The sequence below is a fragment of the Opisthocomus hoazin genome, chromosome 1 (genome assembly GCF_030867145.1).
Source record: "Opisthocomus hoazin isolate bOpiHoa1 chromosome 1, bOpiHoa1.hap1, whole genome shotgun sequence".
Taxonomy (NCBI): Eukaryota; Metazoa; Chordata; class Aves; order Opisthocomiformes; family Opisthocomidae; genus Opisthocomus; species Opisthocomus hoazin.
Genome location: NC_134414.1, coordinates 105,031,479 through 105,052,439, shown reverse-complemented (window position 1 = coordinate 105,052,439; position 20,961 = coordinate 105,031,479). Strand labels below are relative to the sequence as shown.

The following is a 20,961-nucleotide window of genomic DNA, read 5'->3' as shown; positions in this document are numbered from 1 at the left end:
AATTTGCTTGCTTGTGATCCTGTTAATATCCTGCCTTTAAAATTCAGAGCATGCAGGCAAAACCCATTATCTTAATGCATTGCTCTGGCTACATTTGTATTCATTTTCAAAAAGAAGGGACAAAGGGCTCTTTTTATTCATTAAAAAAACCCTCAACAAAAGCCTTTCCATCCACTTCCTACATTCTGTTTCTCTGACTCTGTGCTACCTCGCCTGTCTTAAGCTTTATTCTTCACCTGCTACTGGAGAAGCCGAAATTCTTTCTCTAGGTCTGTTTGCTCCACTCCATTTTTCAGCTATCACTTTGCAGCACAAAGCATGGCAGAATCCTGGTGGAGCGAAGGACTTTTCATCAGAGATGTCCCATCTAATCCAAACAGTGCTCCATCTAGGCACTTAGACTCTCTATTTTTCACTTTGGGATTACCTTTTGCTGTTAACGCTATTACAAGTGGTACTACATAGCAGATGACAATGCCTTTATCATCAGTCATAAACCAAGTTACCACAGCTGCTTGCAAATGACGTCAGAGATAGTTTTGTTACTTTACTTCTAAGGACCCAGAAAGGGACCCAGTTCTTTCAAAGAACACAAAGAAAAATGAAGCTCTTGTTCCAAGTCATATTTTTTTCAGCAAACTTCATGATGTTTCTTGTTATTCTAGCAGCTCTAGGATCATGAAGCGACTATGCACAGATTCTCCCTCTGACACACGTAGTAAGATTGACTTAATATGCAAAATATTGTTTTCATTCAGTTAGCAGCTTTTGTGAAGGAATTGCTGCCTCCTTAAGTGAAGACTATGGATACTAGCGCAAGTAATTAACAACCCAAGAAAAGCAGAAAGGGCAAAGGTGAAGGTTCCTTGACCCAATGTAGTTCAGTTTGATTTTTAGGTTTACCAGGATTAAATGACAACCAACCTCCCTCATTTGTTCTCAGGTGCTGCACAGCATATAGCTGTGTTCCATGCTGCATCTGGAAAAAATGTTACGTTCTCACCATTAAATGTATGTGGCATATATTCATATGGTCCTTAACATATACACATTCTTGGTCAAAGAGATGCAAAGGAGATTGTGCATCTTTAATCAAAAATAACACAAGGCATCATGGCAGATCATGTTACTTGTCAAAACCTGAATGATGAAGTACTGCAGAAAAAAAGTAATTACATCAGCAGGGTTTAAATGTACTAATTATTCAAGCAAATTGTTACAATGGTCAGCAACATTACTGTAGTTAATGATGGCTGTACTGGGCACAGAGGCTTGTGTAGTGCTGGACCAAACCAAATATCCCAGGAAGAGAAGGGATCTTAGGTATCTGTCAAAGCAAAACCCAGAAGCCTAAAAGCAACTGAATATGGCAACAATGTGTCTGAAACATCAGCTACAGGAGAAATTCTAGTTTCACAAACCAATGAGTACAGACTACAGATTGTGATGTGCATTTCCTACATTATACTTTTGATCAGCAAATTGAGAATACTTCATAAAATGAGTCAGTATCCCTGCCAGTGTCCTATCTCCCAGCTTTCAGGTGGGAAAAACAGGGCCTGGGGAGGCCATAAATGACAGAGTGAAGGGGACAATCTCCCGCTCCAGCCAAGCATCACCTCATGCCTTGGTGAAAAGGACAAACTGCTCCTCACCGTGGGTTTGACACAGGACTGCGCCGACAGCCCTCACTTCCAATTGCTGGGACAACCACCTTTAAAATTCTTAACACATTTGGCTTGCCCCCTGGGAAGTCAGGGGCAGTGATACAGCTTTAAATTGCATGCTGCCACTTCTGAACTATCATGCTGCGTTCGTACTTTCTGCTTGGATTAAGGTGAGTTGGATTTAAAAACAAAGGGAAAACTACTGTAGTAGTAGGGAAGCTAGGCTGATAGTATGGAGAAAGAGTGGTAAGTCATCAAGTTTCTCTGTTATAGTATATGCTGACCTACTGAATGGCTGCATGAACTCCAGCAGTCAATTGATTTCCTTGTGACCTGACCTGTGGAACTACTGAACTGGCAAACTCGGGGCTTTGCTGAAATTACACTTTCTTACTAAACAGAGTACTCTTGGAGAAATAAATCATACTGGGCTTGACACAGGAGGAAGATAAAGGTTTACTTGTCCCTAAGTAGTGAGGAGTCCCTAAGGAGTAAAAGGACTAAGAATGGAGAGACTGCTGTTCTTATGCTACATTTGCCCCACAGAAACTGGAACCACAAACACATTGTCTACAAGCACATATGTAAATATATGCATGCAGAGTGTACTGCAAATAAATCTGCAATTCCCACTTCTCTTTGTCAAGCAGGTTCAAAGAAAACACATCTCCTGGAGCCACAAAAGCAAAAATTAAATTTGTAACGTATAAAATCTTTTAGAAGACCCCACTGTGGAAACTTATTTCTGATGTAGACTAGAGGAAAGTTGATGGTGGAATCACGATTTAGGAAAAGTTAGTCCCATACATCAGAGAAACACCACCAGGTGATACATATCAAGTGATAAAGTCAGGGTACTTTCAATTTCAAAAGTAATTCAGATGAAAGCTGAACACAACAACTGCTAAAGCAAAAGGGTTTTTTTGTTAGAAGTTCAGAATAACTAAAGGGATTTTTTTAGAGAACTTACTAAGGATTTCTCTGGAACAGCAATACTGATTGTCACTAAGACTTTTAGAACACGAAGTAACCTCCAGAAGAGCAGAAACTGGCTAACACAAGGTCAGTCTCCAAAACAAATGAACAAAATAAATATGAATTACTGAAGTCCTATCAATCTGATTTTGACAATGAACAAAATGATGGAAGAGATGGAATGAAGTTTGATGAAAAGAATTAAAGGAGATGGAATAATTGAGGCCAATCAATATAGACACGTGGTCAATCAGCTATGTCAAACAAAGTCAATTTTTTTAAAATGAGATAAAAATTCACTGAGAATTGATGGCATTGAAAGAACTCTCACTGAGATAGGATTAAATAACATTAAAATATTTGTATTTCTGTAGCGCAAAGTTTTGTCACCTCAAAATATTTTAATAATGAAGTAGCACAGTGCAAGAAATCAATACAGCAGTCATTTTACACGGATTGCAAAGTATTCAAAACAAAATTTTAAGCAGAGAATCATAGTTTAGTATTTATTTTCATCATGAACCATGGCACATCATACCATTGGTACCTTTATCACTGGTCAAGAGTAAATTAAATAATATCTGATAAAAATTTGAAAATGACACAAATATTAGGTTTCTAAAATATAATGAAAATGCCAGGTCACTAAGGCATAACAATTTGTATCATAAAGTGTGCTGGCCACAAGTTAGCAATATATCTGTATTAGTATACAGTCATATATCAAGAATACAAGCCATAGCTGTGCAATGAAGTATGTTATCTTGTTGCACTGTAGTCAGATAATTGTCAGAAGATCTCAATGTAAAAGAAGTTAAACACAAACTCTTAAAACAATGCTGTGCCCAAAGAGGTGATCCTTGCAGAGAATGGCAGAAGACCATAAAGGGAAAGAAGAGAGTCTGTTACCTTTCTAACTAATGCTGATATGCCAGTTGCTGGAATACTATGTTAATTTCTAGCATACACAGATGAGGAAAGCTACTGAAAGATTGCAAAGGGACCAGAGAAAAGCCTCGAAAGTAATAAATGACAGGAAAGCTATGGAGAAAAATTCAAAAAGATTTATCTGTTTCATTTACCAATGAAAACATGAAGAAATTACTTGGTTACCACCACGTGAAAGGAATATTCTCAGGCACTGAAAATATGATACAACAATGAACTTCAGTCCCTATTATGGCAGACAAAAGTATAACAGGATCAGATGACTGGGACGTTGAGCTGTAGCTTGATAAATTCAGATAAGAAGTGAGATGCAAATTTTACAGAAATGGTAGCTAAATACTAGTGACTTTTATTAAAAGTACTAATGAATTCTTTGTGCCTGCCTATGTTGAAGTGAAGATCAGATATTTTTCTAAATTCCTGTATTCTGAGAGGAAATAATTCAGAGAAGTCTTATGTTATGCAAAAGCCATACTGGACAGTGATTGTCAGCCTTTCTTAAGGGACTGTAACTAAAGAATCTATGACTACTTGTAAATTAACCATGAAAACCTAGATGTGCACAGACATCATTTCCTGGAGCCAAAGAGCTCGAAATATCCTGCTCATTACTGGATGGAAATCCACAGTATTTCTGAGAAGATAACACTTTCTTCACCCTTAACCCACCAGTCTTTTGATGAAAAGAACTGCACAAAGGTAAATGACTTAAAAGATTCAAAATGAGAAAGTTGTTATACAACAAGCTAAAGAAACCAGATGCCCTGATCCAGAGCTGTGTACAAACCGTAAGGCTAGTTGTCCCCTTTGATCTGTAAAATTGACCATGTCCGAACACCCTGCATCTCTGTTGCAAAAATACCCAGAATATCATTGCAAAAGACAAATGAGACCCAAAAGAGAGATGAGTAGATGCTAAGGTGAAGTGGAATGCACAGGGTTGTCCCCAGTTTTAATATATAACATGATCATATTTTGGTTAAAATACAAATAACTAAACAATTTGTTTGCTTTTGGAAATGATTATTCCATTTTTGTGGATGATAAATCGCTATGCTATTTATTCAATGTATGATCTGAAAGGCTTTCTCCCAAATACTTTCAGTGTAAGTTCTGCTTTAGCATGCTAGTGTAAAACCCACAGGGCCAAGTGCAGAAGCGGCAGACTGGACGTGTCAAAAACCTGGCTGAGGCTCAGTCAGAGGTATTTATTTACTAAGAGGTTGATCAAGTTGAATGAATTCATAGATCTTAAATTATTCACACAACAAACACTTGATTTTGAATAAGGATTAGAGAAAAGCACAGATCAGCAATAATGAAAGGTCAGTGAACAATGAAGTATTGTTGTAATAGTTTTGTTCTAACACATCGTAGGGAAAAAAGATGTGATAACAAGTCTGAGAATATCTGGTTGTGTTTTCCAGCCTGTTAGCATGTGGCTACTTTAATTTTATAGTTTGGGAGTCGTGGTTTGCATCTGCTGGAAAACTGAAATCCTCCCATCTTCACAACATCTGATTTTACCCTTTGAAAAAATATGATTTTAGGTTATGGAGACCATTCACAAGGGAAATAAAACAATGAAAAAAAGGAAAACAAACAAACACCAACACATGAGAATTACTTTCCTTTCCCCCATGCAAAAAAACAACAATGAATGCATGAATCATTTTTCAGAAACTTACAACTAAATGAAAAAGAAGAGTTTTCTGTAGAAAATGCATGTGCTTTGTTGTCTTATGTCTGCTATGTATTGCAGAAAAATGGTACCAACTGGGGATTGAACAGTTTGGTCATGTGCAGCCCCGTTTGTACTTTTGTGTTCAGGGAGTATGCATATGCACAAGTGCCATGGGTCTCATCTTACCTCGCAGTCTCTTCAGTCTCTGCTCCCTTCTCCTCCTCCGCACGATCAGCAGCATCACAAAAAGCAGCAAGACCCCAACCAAGATACAGGAAATGGTCACCAGCATCTTTAGGCCTTCGTTGGTTGCCAGCCCTTCCTCGCTTTGCACAACTGACTTAATGAGTGGAGGGATTGTACCTGGAAACAGTGTCATGATATTAGATGTCTATTAATGAAGACAAATGATTGAGCTCTACGGGGAATATGGCATGTTATACGCTTCAGCTGCATGCAGAACGTTAAGAAGGATTTGTCACGTTCAGGGTAGATGCTATGCTTGCATGTGTAATGTCCATGCAGATGTAACCAGTCACACTGGTAACATGGTACTGACTGCAGAGACTCACAGATTATCAGAAATTGAGAAGCGCATTCGTTGATGAAAGAAAACCATGCCCATTACGCAGTCAAATATTACAATTAATTTTATGTCATACTGAATCATTACAAAGCTGTAAGAGATCTCTGAATTACAACCCGTGTATACTACTCCTTACTCTGTGAAAATAGCACTGCTGTGACACAGTCATACTTTCTGCTGGGCTTTTCTTTGTAAGGAATATATTTGACAAGGTTAATTTTGTGCTACGTACATCAGATGAATCTTTTGTACAGAAACATGCTTCTATTACATCTTAGGGTTGCAGCAGTGGTATTGATCTGAAATTCAGATATGCATCCTGATGCTAATTTGTTAAAGAGTGTCTGACATTATACTCATCAGTAAAACAGGAGAGTAACACTGGACAGAAACAATCAAATTCTGAGAGTGAGATAAGAGAAATGAATCTACAAACTACTGGCATCAGCAGGCAGCTCACTTTTTCATTTTGGGACGTATTTGCATTTTGAATATACCTGGCTTCCTGGTGATATATAATACTTGAACTTTCCAATTGTTTTTTTCTTTACTTCTAAAGGACGTGAGAAGAATGCAGCACTTTCTCTGGAAGGCTGTTTAGTCATGGAAGGTTTCTCACTCATTTCCTGATTACTATTAAACTGCTGAATGCAACCACAAATGAAGCTATAAAATGCAGATTTGTTTGAAACGGGTAGAAATACACAAGTATTGTGAACTGTGATGACTTTCGATGGAAGCTATTCAATTTTAACCAGCTACTGCAACACAAAAGTGGCTACTTACTAAAAGGATAGGAGGGTGAGATAGAAAAGCAGACACATCCTTTTTTACATTTTAATTGCTGCATTGTGTGCTATATTTATATCTCATTATGTACCACAGAGTGTCAGAAAAAAGTGATATGATGCAGTAAAATGTGAGTGCCATAACCACAGTGAAAATGTAGAATTCTAAGTCATGTTTTTTCAGAAGAGCTATTTGAGTTGCGTATAATGAGAAGAGTGGTTCCCTAAAGGGATGAAGACAAACAGAAAAGCTACAACCATCAAAATTTATAGCAGGTACTATGGAAATATTATTTTCTTACACTTGCATTTTGAATATTTTCCTACTTTTCCATTGCAGTTCTTCCCCATAATTTTCCTCCTTTTTCTAATTTTCCATTTCTTGGAATAAACACACAGCAGAATTTTTTCATCTTGTCTTAACTGAGTTACAGTTTTTCCACTACTCTAAAGGCAAAGAAAATGATTAGACGAAGAAATGAAGAGAACTTCAAGCTCCTGAAGGTAATATTAGTAACTGTCTCTAAATCCTCCTAAACCCTTCTGAATATTAAAGGGCCAAATTTTGCTGTGAAGTCACACAGATCATTAGCTAAGGATAGTTAGGTTCAATATTCCCTAAAAGTATTTCTTGTTCTCCTTAATACTTTCATGAAAATCAAATTAAGAGCGGCCTTAGTTTCAGTTAAACCTTAAGTGCTTAGGTAAGTGATTATCATTTTCCATACCCCTTCCAAGTAAAGTCTAAACCTCATAACAATATATACAGGCAGTACAAGTTTAATTAAAAAAAAAAATACTGTGAGTTTATATATCCTTCACATTATCCATTTGTGGATATTCAGCAATTGTATTAGAAATTACCAAAACCTAGACCGGTTATCCATTGAGAAAACACCATTTCAACATTTGTTGTCATTCTAGGTGTAGGCTAGAAGAGCAATAGTCAAAGCTTTTCTCAGAACAAAGTCCCAGACAAATAGTGAGGGCTTTTTTCCCCCCAGGTTAATTCACCATCTCCGTTTGTTAGCCTGCTTCATAGAAGCTGTAATTTGAATGTCTCTGACCCCAGTTTCCCCTGTGTTGCAGCTCTTCCAGCATCAACCACTGCACCTTGTGACTTTAGGACGACCAAGCGCTTTCCTGTGTCCTAACTGTTCTTCATGGTAGGAAGTCCCCTGGCAAGCTAGAATCAATTAGCACAGCTTACAGCAGCTACCAAGCTGATTTGACTTAATGTGAGGGCTACCGAGTAGCAGATCTCTGAGTCGGGAAGCCCCTTTGCAGTGCTACGCACTACAGCTGCACATTGCTAAAAATATGTCCTTAAGTATTGAGTGCAAATGTTCTGAAAAACAAGGGGCAGGAAGGTCATAAAATCTGTAAGCTGAAAATGGTTAGCTGAAATATCTATGAACAGAAAGCAAAAAGTCGCACGTAGATCTGTCATTAACCTTTTGACCTAATCCACCATGAAGAGATTTAAGGTAAAGGATACTTAGCTGTGATATTTCTCAGGACCTCTATCACAGATAACAATCAGCTACTGCAGTCCAAACAAAATGACTGAAAGACCACAGAACTCAAGGATTTCTACAAGTGTACAAAGGCTTTATCTTAAGATTGCTAAGCTCCTAAGCTTGTTCTTAGCATTTGGTATCCTAGAACTTTCAGACACATGTTACCTAATCTTCAAAGTACTGTCCTTGTATCTGTTTTATCCTGAGGGCAGCTGTGACCTCTAGAAACTGGAAGGGACTAATCTCACATCACAAGATGAATCAATGGTAGAGGTAGAGTTAGCACTCAAAAGTGGAGCTGGCCAAGAAGTTTCCACTGGCACGCTTTCTGTAAATGAAAAATTCACTGTCTATGAAAGAAAAAATTTCTGCTTGAAGTATTGATAGAAAATATTGATTTCTAATCAGACACTATTTTCCAACTCTGAAGCACCTTAAGCTTACGCTGCTTACCAGGGAACAAATGAATGGGGAGCTGGGACTCTGTAGGGACAACTTTTGCTTTAGAAGCACTGAAATAGTTCTATGAAATCTCTTGTGTGGAAATAGACTGTCTTAATTTTCAATAATGAAAACAATAACAATCATCATCAGTTAATCATTTTAGGTCTGCAGCAAATGTAATAAATTCAGAAAATTGTAAAATTTAAATCTGCTTTTCCATTCATGTTTTCCTCTCTTAACCTTGTGGTCAGTATTTGAGATCATGCTGCCTCTCTAAGGCACAATCTAGTCCCAGCAAAGCATGCTTGACAAACAAAACCATCAATGCCATAAATGAGAAATTTTCTAGCTAACCAGAAGCAATGGCCCAGGAAATTTAACGCTACAAATATTTTTGTTATTTCATTTTCTGACTTTTAAAGACACCATACAACAACACACAAAATCCAGTGGCGTGCAGGTCACAGTACGTGGAATCAAAGTATCATCACCTAACCAAAAAGAAGATTCTGACAACATTTCAGAGAATCATAGAATCATAGGTTGGAAAAGACCTCTAAGATCATCAAGTCCAACCATCATCCCAACACCACCATGCCTGCTAAACCATGTCCCGAAGTGCCTATTCCAATGCCTGACCAGGCATTGTAAGAATACATTTGAGTCATTGTAAGAATACATTTGATTTCACTGCTGTCCATGGGCATTTAAGGCTCTGGACCTGCATTTTCACATAATCTCATTCTAAGGTATGGTTTAAGACTGTCTGCCCTCGTCATATATATGTAACAATAATTGTGCATGTGAAAAAAAAATTACTGAAAGTTGGATGCTGCCTGTAGAAAGATACTGAAAAGAAAAGAGCATAGACTAAGTAAAGCGGCAAGAAATTAACTCAAAATACTTGAAACAGTTATTACTGACAACATCTATATGGCTTGGTAAAACAGGTCCTAAGTCTACCCGGCAAGACCTGGCAGCATTTGTATAATAACTACTTGGATCTTGGTTTTCCTGTAGGCCTCTAAAGTGCAGAGGCAAAATCTTTCTCTGAGTTTTTTAGACAGTCTGAAATAACATGAGGACTGCATCGCAGCTCACCAAAATTATATTTTCTCAGAAAAACATGAGGAGATGTGCTGTTTGCAAAAGGGTGAGCCATGAGGGCATGTGTCGTTCATTATCTGCGAGAACTGATGAACACCTAATGCAAGGACTGGGATAGCAGTGGGGGAAGTATAAGATGCTGAGGTTTAAACTCTGCCTGATTTATGGCCCATACTTCTGACTGGGAACGGTCCCTGTTGTTTTATCTTCCCTGAGCCATACATGGGTACTATCATGGAGAGTGCTAGTTTGCGTGGGACCAAAGTGTGGCAGGGAGATGTGTTCCCAACACAATTATGAACGATTTGCTATTTGGTGCTGTTGCTGGACAATTATCAGTTCTTGTTTGAACTTGCTCACTACTCCTGTTTAATTGAACAGTATAGATGTCGCCAAGTGGTTGCACAATACAGCACAATGTCCCTGGCAGCACAACAACATTTCACACTGGATGTCTCCAGAAAAGCTCTGGCAATTCGCACTAGAGCAATTCAAGAGATTGCCATCTGGAGCCATCTGTACTGCCTTTTTGCCAGAAATACAGCCATTTCCTACTGTAGAGCAGAAGCACACATGTGCCGCCATCCCTTTCAATAAACATGCCAGGGTATGAGCTGGCGTGACTGACAAATTGGCATGTTTGCTCTTGCCCTCTTGCTCTGGCTTTTACAGGGTGAGCAGTAACCCCTGGCAGGAGGACAGGGTGCAACAGTTCCTTCACCCCCTGTGCCCTGCTGCTGGGCATGACAGAGCTGTCTGTCATGGCCATTAGTTTCACTCTCCCCTGTCTGTAAATAAGGACAATAGCATTGCCATTGCTTTGCCCTTGGAGGATGCTTTCCTGGCAGACGAGTGAGTTCGCTGCTCTGTTGTGTCACATAATGGGGTTTGAGCTGTGTCACAAGGGCATTGTGTGGAATAGCAACGAGGCCAGTCACTGCTGTGAATGGATGCAGGAACCAATTGTACCGGAGGCAAAAATTTCATGGAAGAGATGCGTGAAATACTAGCAAGTACTTCTGTGACCACTGGAACTAATGACACATAGTGTCCTATGGTTGTGTGTCTCATGGTTGATTGACTTTGGTGCTGGAGTTTTTCCTCAGTGAGGACAAATAAACAATTTCTCTCTTCTGCCTGGCAGCATATTGTCATGAAATCAGTAGGCATTTTATGCCTTGGAGACTGTTACCCCTCTGTCAGCATGGCTACCAGATTCAAAAAGGGGTTTACGGGGAAAAAAAAGAAAGACAAGTGAAAAAAGTCACATAAAAAATTAGAGCAAAACCAGTAGGTCAGACATGTAAATAAAAAGATACACTTACTGCCATCATAATTGAGTGTTGCAAATTTGGCTTGTTTCTCTGCACAGCCGGCACTGTTGCACACTTTCATTTGCAGTTCATACCAGGTTGCCTCCTGGAGGTCATACAGTATGTAGGACTTGGACAGGGATGTCCGCTGAGCAGTTGTCCAGACTGTTGTCCCAAATGGCCGGTACTCCAAGGTGAAGGAGGTGATGGGGCAGCCACCATCATTCCAACCTATCAGGTTCAGCCTCACTCTCGTGGTGTTGATACTTGCAAAGAGCTCTTGTTCCTTTGAAAACTGTGGCTCTACAAAAAGTGATATATTTCAAGTGAAATGCAGAAGTATTACAGATATAGGACTCTCGAAAGTATAAAATTAAGAGAATAATTTCTAGGACAGTCTTAGATTCGTCTTAAACTCAGTATGTATATATTCAACTTCTTCCCCTCCTTCTTAAATGTTTTTTCACACTTTGTGCCAGACTCACAAACCTAGATTTTCAAATCCATATGTGAAAAAAATATCCATATATCTCGGCCAGGACCTGACTTGTTGGTTTTCATGGACTGGCATGACTCAACTTGTAAATCTAGTGCAGACATTTGATATCAGTAAATGCCCCTGCTTACTGCTGTGCAAAAAATAAAGGGTTCAGAACACCACGCAGAAATATTATAGAAGACAAATACACTTGAAGATTGCCCGCTGGTGCTCTGAACTTATTTTGAAGTGGAATTGATAGTTTTTTTTTTTTTGAGAGTACAGAGGCTTTCATTTGCAGAAAACAACAATTTTGAAGAATTTGCAAGTAACAATCAAAATTTAAAAAATATTAATATGTTGACCTTGCACATGATATATTTGAAAATAATATGTACTTTGAATTTTGTATTTCTGAGTTAAGATGTTTCCATTCAGAAAGGGACTGACATTTCTATTTACCTGTCCTGTCTTGGGATAAAATGTTGGTTTCTATGAATATATACATTAAAGTATTTTCTGAGAGTTCTGCATAATACAGGAGTAATGACAATAAAAATGGCACCTTACTATTCAAAAAATGACTGCAGGTGGACAAGACATCATCAACAAGTGTTATTTACATTAAATACTGCTGTAGTGTACTTAAAAGTATTATTGCTAACTGCTTAGCAGAAACTATTTTTACTATTGGAAGTTACACCTAACACATTGAAAATTACTTATAATGTGCTATTTATAATGAAAAATCACTTATCCAATGGGGGTCTTTTTGCCATTCTTGTGCTTTGATGAAATGTACTGAAATGCACTCTCTTTTCTAAATTTCACAGGAATCTAAATGAAACTGGTGATTCCTGCCATGTGTTATGAACCATTTCAATTGGCCCTGTTAATAGCTTTGGACAGCGATGCTTCTGGAGCTCTCACGTGAATGAGAACGATCTCAGCATTCTAAATCACATAGCACCTCGTTCAGTCAGTAAATGTAACACAGGTAGCTTCCAGGTATATATATCAAGTCCCTGAGAAACTTAAAAGGTTGGGAGGTCTGCTTTCTCATGAACCATTTAGACGTCATTTGAAGCATGTGTAAATGTCACATTTCATGCAACAAAAGTAAGAACACTCATCTTCTCTAAATGTCCCTTTCTTTAAAGTCAGCAGATTGTTCTTCTTGACCACTGATAATGTGAGCACGTGCACAGCTGATCTGTAGTCTCCCCTGCAAGTCATACCATTCACACCTACTGCATACCAGGCCTTCCCTATGCCACTAAATGTCAAATGAAATGTCCACCTTGCTGTGATGCTTAGGAGATCTGCATCAGCACAAGAGTGATGAAGAGCATAAAGAAGGACAGACATAGTTATCAAAGTAAACTATCTTTATTATGAATCTGCTCCCAAATAAGAGTATTTTTTACAGCCTGTGAAGAGATGCAAGATGAGCTGATCTTCAGAGCATTATGCAAAGATACTGCGCTCTGTTGATTTAGGGGTAAGACTCTGTAAATTGCCTCTTTAAGCGGGTCTGTTGCCAAATTTGCTGATGATTCTGACACATACTTGCAACGTGGAACTACCTTCAGCAACCAGGAGCAACAGACCCATTGCTGCATTAGCTAATAATTTCATGAATATTGGCTGTTTTGCCTTGCAGAGGTTTATGCAAACTTTTCCTTTGTTTTTTGACACTTAACCTGTTCAAAGGGTGCTACTTGCATGGCTCCTGCAATACCAGCTTGGAGTAGAAATAAGATATTGGCTCCATTTCCTCTACACTAAATATATTCCCCATTTTCCTTCAACATCCAGACAAATAAACACCCGAATTCTTACAAGAAGAGAAGAAAAAATTTCCTCATGGCAATAGCAGTAGCTGGAATTGCTTAGCCTACGACTATGGAAATAGCCCCTTCCCAAATAGCATCCAATCCATCTTAGAACAAAATTGTTAGGGAAATAAGGATGAAATGCTATCTGGTATGTGCTTCAAGTCCCACAGTGATAGCTTTTCCTGTCACAGCATGGACACAATTGGAAATGTCTCCAAAGCCAATAATTTTAAAATATCCAAGTCTGTCTTCTCATCAGACCAAGATCTACAGCAGAATGCAAGAGCTTTAGGTGAGAAAAGGCGATGGAAATCAACGTACCTTTTCCAAGCGTTTTGGCCTCAATGATCTCGCTGATGCGTCCCGGCCCTACTCCATTCTGAGCAGTTAAAGTAAACTTGTACCAAGTGCCACATTTCAATGTTTCTAAACGGTAGGACCTCTCACTAGGGCTAATGGGAAAACTACCCCACTGCTCACTGTTATCTTCTGAGTACTGCAAAATATAACCTGGAGGAAAAGCACAGATAGCAACAATAAGCCAGACACAAACCACAAATTCTGCAGGCAATATGACAAGTCATTTTAAAAACCTAATAAAACCAGAAAAGTCCTGTGCACAGGAAGACGCACTCCTCTCCCCTGACTAAAAGATACCAGGCAATGCATGTCGCCTACCCTTACAACAGCTTAAATACCATTTTTGTGATCGCTTCACAGGGAAAAGAAAGGGATAGACATTTCTAAATACCCTTCAATCAGCAACAAAGTCCAGATGATGAACCTGGACCCTCAAAAATGAATGGTTAGAGATTACATGTCTAGAATATCAGAGAGAGTAACTGTCATAACAGCTGAGGCTATGCTTGAAGAAAGTGATTAAATCTGTGATTAAACCACCACAAAGAGAAACTGCATTTTACTGAAAGCTGTTATCACGATGATAGTGCACATTAAGTGCTGACATCAATACAGATTGCTTTGTTTTTCTTTTTTTTTGTAGCCATTTATAATTATATACTACTCCTATCAACATATGATCATTTAGTAAGAGGTTGCAATTAACCTGAATTATATTACCTCGGATAGAACTGCCACCATTGTCTCCAGGTATCCAGGAAAGAGTGATAGAGGAAGATGTCGTTTTGGATACAGTGAGTCTCGGCTGGTCTGGTGGAACTAGGTGGGAAACAGTTAAAAACAGAAAATAGACTCAAATTATTAGATGTGATCTTAATCCCTTCAAACAGTCATTTATCAAATAACTGTTTTGAGTTGCAAAAAAATGCAAATGATTTCTGTCAAACTGTCTGTTTAGCTGACATCCTTGTTTAAGATGAGAGCAGACAAGCTCTCATTTTTTGTATTTAATTTTCTACACAATTTGGTCTTTAAGTTCTTAACCCTTGCTTTTCTCTGAAGTTTTTATATCTGTCCTGTCAGACCTAAATGGCATATGAGTGATCCAGCCATCATTTTTCGTTATTTTTTGCTGATTTTTTGGTGGCAGGAAACAGATGACCACTCGCAAACGATGCCCCACTTGTGTATGTGCTTTGCAGGCTATGATGGCATAAGTAAAAAAAAAAGTGCATAACAAGAATTTCTGCCAGTGTAACTGTGAGTGCTAGCTAGGCAGCATAGGTAGATCCGTGATTGGAAGCAGATCCACACCTCTTCCAGATCACACCATCTATTCACTGAAGTTATTGGTATAAAGAAGACACAACTCTATCAGTAAAGGCTGAACAAACCTGGAAACACTTCAGTTCTGCTGCTTCCCATAAACATTATGGCTGTGTCTAAACTGTGGGTCAGAAGAACCGCACAGGTCCCAGGACCAGCTCCTGACAGAGTGCAGTAATAAGACAGAGGTCTTATCTCCCATCCTCTGCCCAGTGTCCAGTTCTCTTCAGAGGAAAATCCGGCATGAAAAGGCAGAGAAGGAGCCATTCTATATCCCAGCAGGTCACCCAGAGTAGGGAGAACTGGGACTGGGAATTGAGTTGGGGAACTGGGACTGAAAATGGGACTGGGAACTGGGACAGTTTATGCTCAGTCTAAGTAACCCCAAATTGCACCAGTATATATAGTGGTTAGGTTTCCAAAGCTTAGTGCTCAAGGGCAGAAAGTAGCAAAGTATCCAGCTTTCTTTTCACCTTGACAAATCTATCGTCAGCCAATAAGATCATACACTTGTTATAGCCTGGAGAGCTCATCTTTGACTTCTGCCTCAATGATTTGACTAGTCCTGATGTACAAGTGAAGCAATCAGAACCACGGCACAAAAAAAAGGTCAGACTGTGGAGGATGATGTTTGCTAAAATAGAGAAGAATGGCACTTGAAACTTCAAAGAGCTAGTCGAATCTTTATTAAAGCCCTGAAGGCTCGATAGCACTTCACCCAAGTGTTTTACATGTGCAGTTCTAGGTTCAGAAATTGAAAGAGGGAGAAAGGGCAGTTCCTGTTTTAAATCCTTTGCACTGCTCTGGTCACGCACAGCAGCACTATGTCTGGCTCATTTTATGGACTGTTTTCTGAACAAGTGTTACTAGAGGTCTCCACGCTCCTCAGAAACAGACAAAAACAAAGTCTGCTGCCTAAAGAACAAGGACTAAGGCATAGACAGGGTCTGTCATGGGAAGGGATCCTAGAAACTGCAGTAAAGCCGGGATGGAAAGCCAGGGAGGAGAGACACCAAGGCAGACAGACCTCCTCCTGTCACTGCCACTGCAAGTGTGGGAAGCAGGTGGTGGTGTCAGTGAGCACTGCTGGCAGGAGCTGCCATTTCCCTGTCGCAGTTACAGCCTGACAGACACCAGCCAGTGAGCAAGGCAGGACAGAAGTCACAAATGCTGTTGTGTCCAGCAGTCTGCTGCCAGAGGACATTGCCTGCTTTGCCTGTGTTTAAGAGGTAGCTCTACCTGGAGAGTGAAGCTCCAGTGAAAGCTCCCCTCTGCAGTTCACACTGAAGTAATCAGACTGCAGAATAATCAGTGCTGATATAAAGTGCAGGCTGCTGATTTACAGCTATGGACTAGTTCAAAGACAAGGTGATATTACTGCCCTCACAGGGCTAAACAGTGCTGAAGAAAACAAAAAAGACAGTTCATAGTCTAAAGGAAAATTCCCTGTGTGAGATGGATTTGTTCCATTATTCTGACTGTCTTGGCTAATTCCATGGAGAGAGACTGCACACACGACACCGTGAAAGATTTATCGTAAAACTTTTCATCACAGCTTCACCCTACCTACAAAAGATGGTGGTCCCACAAATCAAGTGCCAGTGTTTCTCTGTCCCTCAGGGAAGTAATATTGATTTGCTTTTAGTTACTGCAGTTCAATAACAGCAAGGATATGCAATTACAAAAGTACTTAGTGAAATAGAAATCTGAGGTTTGCATTTGGTAGTGTTTTGTTTCCCTACTTCCTGTTGTGGTTATGCTTCAGACACTGCAGAAGAGCATCTTTAGGTTCTGTTGCATCGTAGGGAAGTTAATCTACACTACGGCATTTCTTTCAATGCTTAGTGGACTGTAGGCTTATACAGAGGGAGTTGCACTGCAGTTGAGACAATTTCTTTCTATGTTCTCTTATGTTTGCAGTAGAAATTTAGGCTGCTTATCGAGGGACATGAGAGTGACTGGCCGCAGCACAACCCATACTCCCAACTCAGTTATTTGCATCCCTCTGGTACAACAATTTGCAGCCAATTGAAGCACTCTTAGCATCTGCTTTAGTGTAAGTGAGCAAGGAAACCTCCTGGGTAGTGAATTCTTGGAATGTGAACACACATGCTCTGTTCCACATTACTGTTAATGTGTATTTCTATATTGTAATTTTTTTTAAATGTAGATGCAGTCCAGGATACGGTTGGCTTTCTGGGCTGCAAGCGCACATTGCTGGCTCATGTTGAGCTTCTCATCCACCGGTACCCCCAAGTGCTTCTCCTCAGGGCTGGTCTCGAGCCACTCTCCGTCCAGCCTGTACTTGTGTTTGGGATTACCCTGACCCATGTGCAGGACCTTGCACTTGGCCTTGTTGAACTTCATGTGGTTCACACAGGCCCACCTCTTCAGCCTGTCCAGGTCCCTCTGAATGGCACACTTTCCCTCCAGCGTGTCAACCACACCGATGGAGTTGATTCTGCCCCTTCACTCCGCTCTCGTGAGACCCCACCTGGAGTACTGCATCCAGCTCTGGAGCCCCCAACATAAGAAGGACATGGATATGTTGGAGCGGGTCCAGAGAAGGGCCACGAAGATGATCAGAGGGCTGGAGTACCTCTCTTACGAGGACAGGCTGAGGGAGTTGGGGCTGTTCAGCTTGGAGAAGAGAAGGCTCCGGGGTGACCTTAGAGCAGCCTTCCAGTACCTGAAGGGGGCCTACAGGAAGGTTGGAGAGGGACTTTTCACAAGGGTGTGTAGTGATAGGACAAGAGGGAATGTCTCTAAACTAAAAGAGGGCAGATTTAGATTAGATATTAGGAAGAAATTCTTTACCATGAGGGTGGTGAAACACTGGAACAGATTGCCCAGAGAAGTGGATGTCCCCTCCCTGGCAGTGTTCAAGGCCAGGCTGGATGGAGCTCTGAGAAACCTGGTCTAGTGGAAGGTGTCCCTGCTCATGGCAGGGGGGTTGGAACCAGATGATCTTTAAGGTCCCTTCCAACCCAAACCATTCTATGATTCTATGATTCTATAATGGATACATTATATACATTTCAACATGCATATAAAAGGTAGCTGGTAATATCTGCTAGCTGAAGTTGAACTGATGTTTCATTTTAGATGCTGTCTGTTATACACCATCAGTAAAATTCTGCTCTTGAGTAATGACATTTTTGTCCAAGGTCACAGCATATTTCTGTTGATGGCTTTTCAGAAGCTAAAAAAATGCCTTCGTCTCTTTCTGAATTTTGCAATATTTACATGATACATGTAATATTCTTGAGGAGAAGGCATAAGTTCATATTTTCTGTGTGAAGAACTATAAAATAACTGAATGCAAACACTCTGTTGTCAACCCTACAAAAGCTTACGTACCGAGATAACTGCAAGTGAAATATTCCACCAAAAGTAAAAAAATTACTGTATCATAAAATGCTGATGGCTGAGTCAGAATGACCTGCCTAATATTTTATTTCTTCATTTGGAAGAATGAAATTTGTATTAATACACAATAATATTAATATTTTATTACATGTACCTGCAAACAGACATACCTATGCATTATCAGCACATAGCAGTTAATAGCTATGATAACAATCACAAGATAGATCAAATAGTCTTACCTTGTACCTGCAAATTCAAAGTTATTTCATCTGATCCCCAGTTGTTACTGGCGACGCAGCTGTAGTATCCTGAGTCTTCTGCTTTCACAGTACGAATGACAAAGCTGCCATTGCTAAAGATGCTCCTTCGCCCATCAATCATCACTAGACTGGGTGTCCCGTTACTACCTCACAGGAAACAAAGTGCATACATTAAAGAAGTTACAATCAAAATTACTCAGGATTGGATTTGTTTTTTTGAACCAACTAATAATGGAAAGAAAGAAAAAGAGGGAGGTGTCCTCTTCAATAAAGACAGCAAAGGAATATTTTCTGTTGGGAAACACCTGCCATTTTCTTAAAGAATACACATATCCTGGCCCAATTACAGTGAAAATGGGAACTCTCTTCGTCCTTAATTATTTGCTATTTTGTGAAAGTGCCAAAATAAGAGTAAAAGGCAGTTCCTGGCTACAAAGTCCATCTTTATAAAATAATAGCTATTTGTATCAATGCACAAGATGGTTTCATAGCACTGCACTATCACTGCTTGTGTGGTGCTTTGACAAAAATTATTGTCTATGTGTGTTTCAAAGTCACTCTGCCAAAGCGTGAAAATGAAGTTCAAAACAGAATAGTGGAAACCAAGATATATGCAAGACATGTACACTGCACTCCACAGCATGATTCAATGCATCAGATGTTTTGCTTTTTCAGACTAGAACTATTCTGTGTGCCTGAAGTTAAAACAGAAAAGACAAGGTGTTACCTTTTGAATGTTTACCTTTACCCAGTCTTTGTAACTTTTCCTCCCTTTTGATACCTTCTAATCACCACAGCCAATTAGTTTTAGTTCAAGGAAATTCTGAACTCCTCATTTACTGTGACTGTGTTCAGACCCTGTAAATGATCCTTCTTCCTGAGACAGTCATTCAGAGTCACCCACATCGCAGCCCTCCGGATTTTAAGGAAATGGTCTTTATTTCAGCTATACATTTAGTTGCTTGTTACCTATCCTTCATCCACTTGACTGTCGGAGCTGGGTCTCCAACGGCTTTGCAAGGGAGGACAATGTCCTTCATCCAGGGAGTTGTCACCGTGCCGCTGAATGTCAAAATCCTGGCAGGAGCTGAGAAAGAGGAAGCAAGAAAGATTGAGATAAGGTGTTCATTCCTTCAGTCCTTGGCAGGGAAACACCGACATCCAGAGTTGAATGTGGAAAACCAAGCCACTATGTTTCATGCTGTGCTTCTAGGAAACTAGAAACTCATAATATCAGCTATTTATTCAAGCATGAGTACTATAGTTTTAGTATATGGAAGACAAATAACCAGAAGAAAGATGAGGCAGAGGACTGGAAGAGTCATCCCTGTGGAGAAAAAGAGCAAAATAATCTTTACTGATTTTTGTATATTTCATACTAGAAATAATGGATTAATATTATGTCCAAGGGATGCTCCTCTTTAAACTTCCAGCAGGAAGAGTCCACAGTAGAGAGGTATCTTACAACAACTAAATGGCTGATACATCACTGTTAACAATAGCTATGGTATTAAGCAAAATAAACCTTTGTGTATGAATGTGTGAGTACATTGCATAGAGACTGTCTGAAGTCCGCAAATATGAACAAGCTCTTAAGTCAGCTCCCATATCACCTAAATATACCAACAAAAATATCACTGCTGTAGTTTCAGTGTATAATATACAAGTACACTAGGGCTGTGTTAGAGTTTCAATACTCATGAATGACCCATATTAGAAACAGACTTCTTGTTGGTCTCTGAACATACCTTTCAAAGGCATACACTGGACGCAGATATACTAAATACTGTATTTATAATTCTGATCTACTTCAGTCACGCTCATTGATTAGAACTTATACTTAATAATCCATTTTATACTGATTAGAAAAACGTGAAAATGAGAGCCAGCATCAGATATAACTGGGACATTTGATCTCAAAGGGTTTTTATCCTCTACAAATATATTTTAAAAAGCCATGCATAGGAGAACAGGCCTTGAAGAGTTAAGGGAAATTACTTAAGTAGGCTGCAGTGGGACTTGAGACATTAATATATAATATTGATTTAAAGAAAGATCTCACAGATTGTATCATCAATTTGGATTGCGTTTCCTGTGTTCTTTTCAAGCATTGTGGAAGACTAAGCTTTTTGAGAGATTATTGTCTGGTCAAAATTTTAACTGAAAACATAAGAAGTTTTGAAGATATAGGGTAGCGGACAAAGTCAAGGTTTGGTAACGGGACACTGCTTTCCTAACAGCCAAGGATGGACGTGTCCTGTCCTGACTAAACAGCAGCTGAAGACCCCTGGCTCCCTC

The 20,961-nt window shown here is 39.5% G+C and overlaps 1 protein-coding gene across 5 annotated transcripts in view; it reads right to left on the bottom strand.

The window, feature by feature from the left end:
- DSCAM (DS cell adhesion molecule) overlaps positions 1 to 20,961 on the bottom strand; it is a 509,926-nt gene that overhangs the window by 41,605 nt on the left and 447,360 nt on the right. For 4 of the 5 annotated variants that reach the window (XM_075431726.1, XM_075431749.1, XM_075431732.1 and 1 more), the window contains exons 22-27: positions 19,633 to 19,750; positions 18,643 to 18,806; positions 14,429 to 14,527; positions 13,670 to 13,858; positions 11,045 to 11,335; positions 5,461 to 5,637 (exon numbers count right to left, since the gene is read on the bottom strand). In XM_075431726.1, coding sequence (XP_075287841.1) covers positions 5,461 to 5,637; positions 11,045 to 11,335; positions 13,670 to 13,858; positions 14,429 to 14,527; positions 18,643 to 18,806; positions 19,633 to 19,750 — 1,038 coding nt within the window. Of the gene's footprint in view, positions 1 to 5,460; positions 5,638 to 11,044; positions 11,336 to 13,669; positions 13,859 to 14,428; positions 14,528 to 18,642; positions 18,811 to 19,632; positions 19,751 to 20,961 lie in introns of those variants that run through there. The other variant, XM_075431754.1, reaches the window with a different exon arrangement.